General features: G+C 37.9%; 1 protein-coding gene across 2 annotated transcripts in view; it reads right to left on the bottom strand.

Moving 5' to 3' along the window:
- The window catches only part of FGD6 (FYVE, RhoGEF and PH domain containing 6), a 75,199-nt gene that overhangs the window by 17,111 nt on the left and 46,043 nt on the right, over positions 1 to 12,045 (bottom strand). For both annotated transcript variants that reach the window (XR_007904012.1, XM_051784030.1), the window contains exons 9-14: positions 7,750 to 7,800; positions 4,871 to 4,929; positions 4,705 to 4,776; positions 4,167 to 4,235; positions 2,427 to 2,510; positions 1,218 to 1,297 (exon numbers count right to left, since the gene is read on the bottom strand). Coding sequence is in view for 1 of the 2 variants with exons in the window: in XM_051784030.1 (XP_051639990.1) it covers positions 1,218 to 1,297; positions 2,427 to 2,510; positions 4,167 to 4,235; positions 4,705 to 4,776; positions 4,871 to 4,929; positions 7,750 to 7,800 (415 nt within the window). In the remaining variant the exon portion in view is untranslated. The remainder of the gene's footprint in view (positions 1 to 1,217; positions 1,298 to 2,426; positions 2,511 to 4,166; positions 4,236 to 4,704; positions 4,777 to 4,870; positions 4,930 to 7,749; positions 7,801 to 12,045) is intronic.

Here is a 12,045-nt window from a genome sequence, read left to right on the forward strand (position 1 = left end):
CCTGTTTTGTGGAAAATAGGTAGCTTGTACTTCAAGATGATATTTTCAGAAGTTCCAATGATTTTTTGACAATTTTTTAAAACAACTGAATTAAAAGTGAAATGCTGTTTCAAGTCAAGCAGAGATAAATCCACATTGTCTACTGCCATCCCATAAATGTCTTCATGTATCCCTAGGACATCCAGTCACCAAGGCATCTAAGCAGCACAGACCTGCTCATATTATACTGAAGCAGAATCATACCCTAAACTGTGAAATGCACCTTTTTTTTTCCAAGTGTGCAGAAGAGCTATAAAAAACATTTGAGTTTGTTAAGAAATAAAAAATTCTCATTTGAAGTGTGTTGTTATAAATTACTCAGGCAATTGAGTTACTTCCTTTGGCAATTTTGACAATGTTAACCTTGGTCTACCCCTCAGCTACAGATACTGCTATCTTTATGCAGACATTCTCATGTTGGTATTTACAAGGTCACACAAAAAGCAGCAGTCTGCCCTTGCTCAGCCTTGCTAAACAAAGGAGAAAACATGTCTTTCTTTATTGGTATCAGCACTGTCACAAATGTCAAAACATATAAAACTTCAACTCAAGCACAGCAAAAACAACAATCCACAAACCCAGGCCTTTGCTAAAGGCATCTCGGTGAAGGTGACCAGAGCTGCTCTGGTTTAGTGGCCATGTATCCTTTTGCTGCTAAATGGAGAATTTAGTTTTCTGGTAAAGACAAGCACCATTGCAGTAATTGCTGCCATAATTTCAGGTTCACAAGATCTGTTTCCTGTTTCAATTGCAGTGTTATTTTAGCTAAAAGATCAGGATGACTTCTTCCAATCTATATCAGTTACCAATAATAACATGAAAATTTATTGTTAAGCTTCATATCCTGTCCTGTAAATGCAGTGACAGAGCATATCAGTAACTCTGGAAGAACAAAAAAATACTGAAAATCAAAGCCAGAAATTAATTTAATTGAAACCCTCTCAAGGAAAGGTAATGCAAGGATAATATTTCAATGTACGTGAAGTTTCTGAAAGTGTAGCTAAGCTGAAAAAGAGGAACCAAATGAGGGTTTTATTCACTCTGATTAACCGATTCCCTTTATTCTGTAATCACTTCAGCCAAGGGTAACTTTCCATTACATTAAGCGCAAAACAAGCTATAAAAAGCTTGTTTGAAACCACACAGTTTTAAAATCATTATCCATTTGGAAGACTTACCTCGCTGAAAGAATGAAGGATCTCTCTACGCTTTCAATGTTCAGTTCATTCTGATAGGCTTCCTGGGTTGGCTTTTTGACCTTCAGCCAAAAGAGAAAACTTTACATTCAAACTGAAATTGTACTTCTGTTGTTGCTTTAGTTTTACTTCCTGTAAAATCTCTTATATTTTTATTGCAGAAGGGGTACACTGGAGAGAAAATACTCAGAAGAGGAGATCATACACCAGTCCAGAGGGCCCAGCTACACCAAGATTACATGCAGCCCATCCTTTTATTTCACTGTAGTTCCATACAAACACTGGAGACATACAGAGGAATGAAGCTATCAGAGACCCTCACTGTGCTTCAACATGCCCAGGCTTGTTGCCCAATAAGCACCTCCTGCAACTGGGGAAAAAAAAGGCACTGCTGCTGCTGCAGGACAAGATTTAGCCCACTGGTGTACCCCAGAGTGAGCAAGGCCTGCATCACCCTGTTGATCTTTCTGAGCTACCAAGTTTCAAACATAAGGAGGTTTAAAAGTCAAGAGTGGTTCTCAGTCACTACAAGACATCTGCTGGCAACAGAGATTTTGCAGCTCTGCCTGTGAAAGCTTGGACCTGGGTGCCAAATCACCACTGCAGCTGGACTTGGTGATTTTTTCTGACAGGACCAAAGACAATGATTCCCAAGGCAACGGTTTGTTGTTCCCACTGTCACGTCAGACAGTGTGTGCGTGTCCCTTATCGCTACACCCACAGGGGCTCAGGGCTTCACTTTGATGCTTTTCACAAGGGCTCAGAAACAAAAGCCTTATCTTTCCTCAGAGTTAGCAAATCTTTATAAACCAGAGATTTGACCCACCAGGAGTTTATCATGCAAAGATGTCTAATCTCTGCTTGTGGGCAATAAAAAGCAGTTAAAACGAAAAATCGAGGCAGTCTAAACAAAGTACAATACAAAAAATAAGTAGACAAATTATTTCAGAGTAGGACAACACTAGCTGAAATGCAGCTGAGATGATCCTGTGTCAACAGAGTTTTTTAGGGAAACCTAGATAGCAATCCCACAGGCCATATTATACAAGCGATGTTAAGCCTGTAGGATTACTCTGGAATGCAAGGATATTTAATATCTCTTGCCAACAGTAAACATAGTTGTGTTTTGAAAATTTGAAGGCCTGAGTTCAGGTAGATTTGGAGAAAGACTCATTTTAACAAGTGACTCACCTTCATTCCAGCCAAGGACAACATATTGTTGAGTTTATACATCCCTGACTGGACTGGAGTAGTATACAACAGGGCATCATTGAACTGTAATACAGAAGCAATGCTTTTTAATGACTAAAGACTGTTAAAAGACAGGTAATTCAGATGCATTTTACTGGAAGTACAGAACTCCTACACCACTGAGATCAACTGTCCAGAAGGGCATCCTCTACTTCCTGTTATTCCACTTAGAATCCAAGAAACATTTTCATGTACGAATTAGATAACAATAGGTATCTATTTATATCCTCCTTGTGTAAATACACATTTGGCACATGAGTAAACAGTGCAAAGATGTCAAAGAACAGCCTGTCAAAATGGACAAAAATGTTTCTCATGTACACAGCCATATGATACAGCAAACTACTTTAAAGGGATATTAGAATTAACCATTCAAACAAACAAAACAATCCAGAAACTTGGAGATAGAAGAATGGAGATTAGCAATTTACGACTAAAAGGACAAACTTAATTATACATACCATGTGAATTTTACCAGTTTCAAGTGCATCTACTGTTTATTTCCTGTTCTACCAGACTCAGATTCATTCTGCACACTTACTGAACAGTTACTAAGACATTTTTATTTTCTGTGCTGTTCAACCCATGGATCCATACTTCATTTACTGCACAGAAACAGACACCAAAACCTGAAGTGTCTTGTAAGTTTTTGCTATGATGTTCTTTGCAAAATAACCAAACATTTCAGGAGCCTTACTAAATCTTCACAACATGATCAATGGAAATATCACTGCTCAAGTGTCTAAAGGTATAAACACTAGCCTGTACCATTTATATCTAAAACAAACAAACAAACAAACAAAACTAAAAACCCAAACCAAACAAACCCATTGCCCCAAAAAACAAAACAAAGAAAATCCAAGCCACAGACACTCAAATTAGCAACAGGTAATTTGTGAAGTTCAGCTCAGGATAGCACCAGATTTTTGAGAGTATTACCATAACTGATTCCATGACTGCCTAGGGAAATATTTATTCATACTACAGTAACCAACAAAATAGATTTCAGCCAGGACTGTGGACCAATAATGTCATAAATTACACATGATAACAGCTGCTTTACTGTCTAAATAGAAGAGATAAACAAAAAGTTCAAGTGGAAACAAACTTCAGAGATGCACAGAAGTTTCAAAATAAAGCAGTGACAGAGACAGGAAGAGAACCCAGCACTTAACTTCCATCCCAGTGCTCTACTCAGGATGCATGGGACCTCCTGCAAGGGAAAGGAGAGAGGAGGAGGGAGGGAGTGGGGAAGGAGAAAGGAGGAGGAAGAGAGAGGGGGAAGGAGAAAGGAGGAAGAAGGAGGCAGGGAGGGGAGGGAGGGAAGGGCGCAATAGCAGTGCCAGAGTTCTAGGTTTCAAGACCTGGTACAGCTAAGTGGGATGGAGTAACTGTGTTTGTTTCCTCACTACCACAGGTAATGTCTTCTCGTAAAAGCTCTCAGATTTTGAATAAGCATTGTTCAAAATAGTACATTTTAGTGAGAAATGGTTTTCTACTAAAATTAGTGCATATGCCACAGATGATCTCTGTAAATTAGAACTAAATAAGTAGAACAGCAACAATTGGTCATTTTTTCTACTACTTGCAGTTATTAGTTACTTATGTTTACAGTGTAACATTTCAACCACTTAAAATTACACTCCTATTAGACACACAGCAACATATACAGCATCTTACCAAAAAAAACATTCGTGGCTGCATGACCTTCCGTGACAGCTTCATCAGTGTTCCCTCTTTCAGAAAGACCTAGTAAATTAAACAAAATTAAAACTAGGTTTTTAGGGCAGGAGCCATGCAAATGAGCTGAGTTCTTCATCACTATTATGATTATGATTATTATTACTACAGTAGAGGTGCTGCAGAAGTTTTGGGATTCAAGGTTCCCTTTCTGAGAAAAGCTGTTTATCCCTAGATTTCTCTAAAAGCGAGTGTGAATGACTGCAGTACAGTTTTCCATGCTGCACTTGAAACCACAACAAATACAAGGTTAAGCTTGAGGACAAAAACCTGCCTGCAAGATCTGGCAAGGTATCTAAAAAATGTCTAAAAAACACCCTCCACAGATGGAGAGGCAGTATTCACTTGACTGTTAGAACTGAATAATAAAGCAATGGACCATTTTTCTTCTTGGTATGTGCCAGCTCCAGTCCTTTGCTTGCATATCATCCATGTTGCACTGTACTGCAATCTGCTGAATGCCATCTGGAGGACCTACCCTTCCTGGCTGTACGATCTCATGGTGTCCATTTAAACTGTATTGGATCTGCATGAGTTTCTGAAAGTTATCCTATGGGAAGAAAAAGGGGAAGATAAGTACTTGCCCTTGCATCCATGACTTTTTTTTTTTTTTTAAGACCAGTTTCATAAGTCAAAATACTTACACCCTGCTTCATGATGTCATTGGCATGGTTTGCAACTTCTATGACAACAGCTAAAGCATCTGAAGGATGAAGAAATAGTGCTTTGGTTATAGTGACTAGTTAGCATTGGTATTACGTAAAGCACAGGTATGATACTGCATTTCCACATAATTCCAAGATTTAAGGACCTGATTGTACAGTCACTGCATTCAGGAGCACTTCCCATAAATCCCAGAATCTTTTGATCGTGGTTTAATAAATATGCTCTAGCAAGTCATTGCTTCAACTACAGTGTCAATTATTTCTTACAGCTAATCAAAACAGTCCACAAGCAAAAGTAAATCCCAGTTTCTCACACAACGAATTACTTACTCTACTTACAGGAGAAAAGTTAACAATATTTTAACAGAGACTATGTAGGGACTAAGTTTTTTCCATTTTACCCAAATGCCACCAGTGCTAGTCATGGAAGACCACCTAGAAAAATTATACAATTCTTTGCCATTTCTTCTGCCTTTAGTTTTACTTTACCCTCAAGATACCAGTCAAATATCATGTGAACACAGTGAGTGTTCAGTCCAAGGATCTTATCCAAAAACCTGTAATTTACTTAAGTAGAAAAAAAGAGACTTATTGAATTGAAAGCTAGGACAACTGTTCTGATAAAATGTAGTCTCTAAAGCATTTGGCACCTTCTTCTAAGTAATTCAAGTACACTAAGGCACTTCAAAGAAAGGACCTACATTTGGTTAAAAATCCACAGAGAAGCATACCAAACCAGGTAAAAGCAAAGCCTTAAGGTTTTTTTCCCCAGGTAATAATTAGAGTATTAGTACTGTAGAATGCATACACTTCCCTTATTGTTGAGTCATATTTGGAAAGAAAGCATGTTGAAAGAGATAGCTGTCTGAACTGAAAGGTTCAGAAGGTCATGAAGCCATATAAGAAACTAAATAGATGTGAACAAAAAGCTCATCCTAAGTCAATCTAAGGAGAATTTTTGTACAAGATTTTCATGAACCAAGGCTATGCAAGCACAGGAGTCAAACAGTTAAAATACACAGCAGATATCAAGCAATTGATCAAAATTAAGTTTATATATAGATGTCATAGCATCAACTGAGCCTGCTGAAAAAGAGCTGGTGGTCTCCTAGTAGGAAATATAACAAATGTTGTGCTGCTTCAGGTAAAACACTCCCCAGCTCCCATCTGCATGGAATATGATGAAGGGAAATTTAGCTAAATTCATTAAGACAGAAATGAGTACCTGATTCTTTCTGTTATATGTTTCTTCATCTATCAGTTATATCTATTAAAAACTTAAAATTTTACTCAGATTTTGAGGAAGATTGAAGAATTTTAGAGAAAATTAGAAAATTTTCTGTTTATTGAAGGGAAAGTTCCAGGATTTCAGGATCACTTACATAGCCAAGACTAAATAAATCTAAATAACAACATAAAATAATCTATAGGGATAAAGAGCATTCCACTTATACCACTTAGCTGAAGTAATGTATTCAAATGAAGGTTATCAAGAAGAATTGTGCTATCTTGGTATTTTTCCAAGAACAGTAACCACAACCAAGCCTAGTCTCCCTCTCCACTCCCACCAATGGAATTAAAGAACTAAGCAAAATCAGAACTAAGTTAAGCTTAATCATTACAAGAACTTGGTGAGTAAAGATTAGATTTTCTTTACTTTACTCAAGTTCTAAGATAGACTATCAAGCATCTCAAATTAACACTCTTATTGTTACAGCTAAGCTTCAGCTTTTATCTTTGATGTATGAAGGGAGAGAAAAACATTGTGGAAGGTACAACTACAAAAACAGAGAAGTTGGAGAAATCACAAGAAAATGTAAAATATATATTTAAGTTGCTCACTTTTCAAGTGGCCAACTATCTAATGTGCAACGCAAGCATTAGTTTGTTCACAGCCATAAGAAGTGCAAGATGAACTTAAAGAGTCATCGGTTAAAATATTTTTGGCTTCTATCTTCACCGTACTCAAACAAATATGCCTAAAGGTCCCAAGAAGGATATTTACTCATATATTTTACAATATTGTATCAGCAGACAAAGCAAACTTGGCTCAGTGCAGTGAAGGCACTCACTGAAGTCCAATCAACTACAATTGCTCAACCCTCCTAAACGTAATGGGTTTGAACAAATGTCACTAAAAAGTGAAATAAGTGACAGGGTCTCATGCAAATGAAATGGAAGCATTGACTGGGAGCATTTTTGTATTGCTAAGGCACACACTGCAGAAGGAAACAGCCTGAATGTGCACTGCATTTATATGTTTGAGTTAAACCAGTTTAATCCCACACTATATGAAATGTGTGGTCCCATCCTCTTCATCATCAACTATTCCTGCTCATTTCCTTTGATCTCCTTTCTCCCCACATGCAGGCAAACTTGTGTAAGTCACCTGTGTTTGTGCAACTTGTGACAACTCAAACTGGAGAACTCCTCAGGTTAAATATAACTCAGGGCAGCTCCTTTATCTTGTTCACTCCTGCCACATGAACACTTGTTCTGGCACAAGCCAGAGAGAGGATGAAGCCAGAAAGGCTTATAGTTGGAGAGAGCAGCTGGTAGACAAGCTGCCTATCATGAAAGGTCTACAGATGCAAGGACTGTCTCTTTCAATAGCAGTGCCCAAAATATCTGTTTAAGCTGTCTGGAGAACTTCACTCTTACCTCTTAGGTGAGCTGATATGACTGTCAGCTCCAGACTTTTTTGAAACACAAGCCTGCAATCTTTTAGTATCTCTGCTGAGAAACTTAGAACTAAATAGAAAACATTTCTATTACTGACTTAACATTTTGCAAGCACTTAAAATCTGGAAACATTATCATAAGTACATAAGCTGTTTTTTCTTTAAATCGACATTTACCTTGAGTATCCCTATAGTCCGCAGATTCTTCTAAAAGATTCTTTAAATAATCTGTGTAAAGAAAAAATAATATAGATATAGTTTTGTTAAATAAATAAACACCACCAAAAAGTAGTAAAAACCACCTTTTTCCTGAAATCTGCTTTTCAGGCAAATCCATGCCACAAAGATCTACTACCTAATCTTTTAAATATGTCAAAGTAATAACAGAGTAAAACTTAGCATTTCCATAAAGAAAGTATGTCTTTATATTTGCTCAGTGAAGAAATGGCTATTGAAACAGTGGCTTTCTCCAATGACAAATGGTATGTTGTATATATTATTCCAGAACAAAACAAGCAAGTGAAAAATAAGTAAGTACATACGTGCAAGCACGTTTAAGCTGAAGGAAAAAATTTTGAAGATTATAGATATTTGCCTGAGCACCTAACTTGTTTATAGAAGCTAATAAAAAAGTAGTCCATTACAGAAGATCTCATTACGATTAATATTTTTCAGTAACAAAAATAGTATATGCCCCTCAGTGTTCAAATAGGCATTTCTGGTTTTCCATTATAATTCAACCACAAGATGGCACCCTCAATCCATTGAAGTCTTGGTAGTTTTAAAATCTATTTTACTTAGCATTTAAAATTAACTCCAAACGTATGACTATACAAAAAAAACATTCCCTTTGAGTTTCCATTCCCTAGTCGAGTGTCTAGTTCATCAAAAAGTGCAATACCCTGTCAAAGATAAATATATATCCTCAGTAAAAAGTCAACTGTTTATTCTCTACACTCTACAACTTTGAACTGCTTAAAATTGAAAGCAACAAAACCAGAACCATTCAAAGAAATATACGTTAGGTTGATAAAAGCAACAAATACTGATTAATACCTAATAATTAGGTATTAAGATTCTAGAGGATCTACTGAAAACTAACTATATGTAATCTAGCAAGCATTCAATTTTAGCTTCGCAATTGTACAAGTTTCACATAGGAGTGAAATAATTCAACTCCCACATGCTTGCCCTACCCAAATTCATTCTTTTCTTCAAAAAGGATCAGGAGCCAATTGTTCCTTGCCTTCGTAAGATGTCTTGCTTCATGCATGCCCCTCAGAGATCGCTCAGTGTATTGTAATCTTTTCCTTATGCACAAAATTAAAAGGGAATTATGAAACATGTTTCCACAGTAGAATTGCTACAAAGAGTGAGAGAACCTGTCATGTTTAATGAAAGTTTCGAGAAAAACAGAACTACAAGAAGAGAAACATTTGGCACTGAAATTTTATTTTTTGGCAGAGACCTAAGGGAGGATCCAAGGGAGAAGCATGAAGAGCAGGTTGGAGAGAAGGAAGAGGAACCAGCTGGGAGGCGTGGACGGAGCACTGGGAGATCTGGCTGGCTGGGCCAGGGAACACCCACAGCTATCTGCTCTCCTCAGAGTTCTGCCTGATCATTAGCAGGCCCTGGATAATGTCTGATCTTTTAAGACAAGTCTGACATGGCACCAAGACTTCTCCAGCTATACTCCAATAATATTGCATCTTCCTGTCCCTCAAGATCTCATGCTGTAGTAGCTAGCAGACATTCTAGTGCAATATTTAGGTGAACATATATTCCATTAAAAAAATGAAGTTAATCTTGCTTCACTTTGGGTTATGCTGGCAAGAAGCTTGTGTAAGAGAAAAAAAAATTAACAGGAAGTATTTTGAAAAGAACGGAGAAGAATTCACAGTTTTTAACTTGGTTTAACCTGTAGGAACCTGTCACAGATATGACACCAGCTGTCCTCTCCTGCCCTGCCTGCAGACAGGTGCTCCCTCAAGTTGGAGCTGTGCCATGCTGCTGAGGCAGAGCACTCTTGGGATTCCACCACAAAGCCAACAAATTAAAGCTTTAAAATTGCAACTTGATCTTCATTGGGGCCAGCACAAAGGACTCCAGCAGTAATCTCCCAGTGTAAAGAATGAGTCCCTACAGCTCATACAAAAATAAAAATAAACCTGCCAACCACATGCTCACCTCTTCAGGCTGAGAACAAGAGGTAAGGTGGGTATATTTTCCTCATCTGCAAATGTACAGCTGGTTCTCTAAGACACTGTCCCTAGTACATGGAGACATCCAATTTAATATCTAAAGTAATTGCAGTGGTAACTTAAAACCAGAGACCCAAGATGGGAACTAATTATTTCTTGGCATAGTCATGCTTTATGACATGTTCCCCAAAACAACACTTTACATCACTCAAAAACATTTTGGATGCGTATATTCTTACATTTTAAATTATATAATCAGTGAATATAAGAGAGAAATTTAGAGATTTTAACATAACTGCATTAATTTAAAATTCTGCAGCTTTTGTATTGCAAGACTGGAGCCAATAAAACTGTAAAATCCTGAAAATGATAAGTAGCTAATTTTCATTGTAGTACTTTTAATGTGTATCTGGTAAGTGGACCTCAGTTCATAGCTAAAACTCAGCTTCAGAGAAGCATCAGAACAGATATTTTTAGTCTGTTCTGTGAATAAACACTGGAAATTCTGTGCTTGCAGCAGCTTTCTGGAGGTACTGGCATAAACTATGCAGACAAGCCAATTTCAAAAACATGAAAAACATTACAGAAAAATTTAGCAAAAATATTCCTAGATAAAATAAATACAAAGGACAGATATTAAGATGAAATGGTATCTACTGTTTTTGCCAAAAAAATTTTCCCCTCTGAAGCGTGTTCTAGTTGTTCAGACTAGACAGATCTTAAGTATACCTTCAGAAATTCATAATTCTGCTGGATACACCAAAACACAACAAAAACCAAAAAAAGGCACACAAGTACTGTTTTTGTGATGAACAAAATTTCCTTATGTTCTTCTTCTACCTGACAGCAACCAGCAATTCTCTCTTCTTCCTGGGGGGCAGTGACTATCACTTCTTCTCCTGACTAAAATTATCTTTTGCTTCATTAACTGCCTTTTCTCTTGGGTTGTCTAATTTAACTACATTAAACTCAAAGCAATTGTTCCCCAGCACATAACTGGCCTTGAGTCTGACAGCTCTATTTCCAACCTGAAAAGCAGCAGTGTGCCAAAGGCTTATTTTTAAACCCCTCACTATATCCTAGTTAAGGATAATAAAAGACACTCACTCTGCCAGCCTTGTGTTGGGAAAGAGAGAATAGAGACTTATCCTATGGCAGTCAAGAACCTGTTCATACAGCACAGTCTCAAGTCATCTACTCAAATCTTTTTGAGAAAAGAGAATCACCTCTCCTTCATTTCTATATGAAATCCCTGGAAACCCATCTGATCTTTGCTGTACAGAGCTTGGAGCCAGTATGTGAAGAAGTGGAAGTCCACTTACTGGACTGGAGAAGCTGTATAATTAAAGAGAAACACTGCTGAGCCTCGCCTTTCCTTGACTGATTTATGAGCCCACCTGCTCCTGCTTTGGTTAGCATAAAAGTAACTCCACTTCAAAGCACAGCAACAACCTTGCCATGTGACTGAGTAGCAGCAGGTTACCAGTACAAAGCTGTCCCACTGACACAGAACATATAAATAGGAAGAAATCCCCACTGACTTAGGCCTGACAGCTTCATTTCCTGGATTATTTTCACTCCTCTGCTCTGACCCTCCTCCCCACAGTTCCCCACTGTCTTCAGCCTGGGCAGCTGCTCCATCACTGCCTCTCACCCACTGCAACAAAAGAGATACGAGTGTTTTGCATCCCCCCAGATGTTCACATAGCACAAGTTTATACAGGCATTGCTCAATATTACACAGAGCTGTTGGAAGGTAACAAAGCAGATGGGTCATCCACAGAGATATGGAAGAGTGAGAATCTCAAGGACAACAGACGTGATAGATTAAACAGGCTGAAAATCAAACAGATCCAAAATGACACTCTCCAGCCCCAGCACAATTAAATTCTTGGTCTGATGTTTTTTATTGCTTACATAGAACAAGAGAAAATCACTTTTCTAAATTCATCACCAGCATGACAATCCCCCCATTCCTTTCAATGGCATTTACAGGTGTATTTAAAGCTGGGCAGCCACAGTAAGGTGTGCAGACTGGGGACACCCACAGCAACCCCCCATCAACACAGAATGAGGTTTTTTTAGGGTCTAAAACAGCCTGTTCCAGCCACAGTGACAGCTAATGATCACGAAGAATTCCCCTTCAACATCTGAGTTTTGTTCAGTGCCATTTATCCTTGACATCTCTTGCTTTGCTGTGTATATTGACACTGGCATTTGCTCTATTCTGATCCTTTGTTCAACCTTTACAATTAAAACCTCTGAACTTATC

This window comes from Manacus candei, unplaced genomic scaffold (genome assembly GCF_025592945.1).
Source record: "Manacus candei isolate 608988 ecotype Guabito, Panama unplaced genomic scaffold, ASM2559294v1 h1tg000018l, whole genome shotgun sequence".
NCBI lineage: Eukaryota > Metazoa > Chordata > Aves > Passeriformes > Pipridae > Manacus > Manacus candei.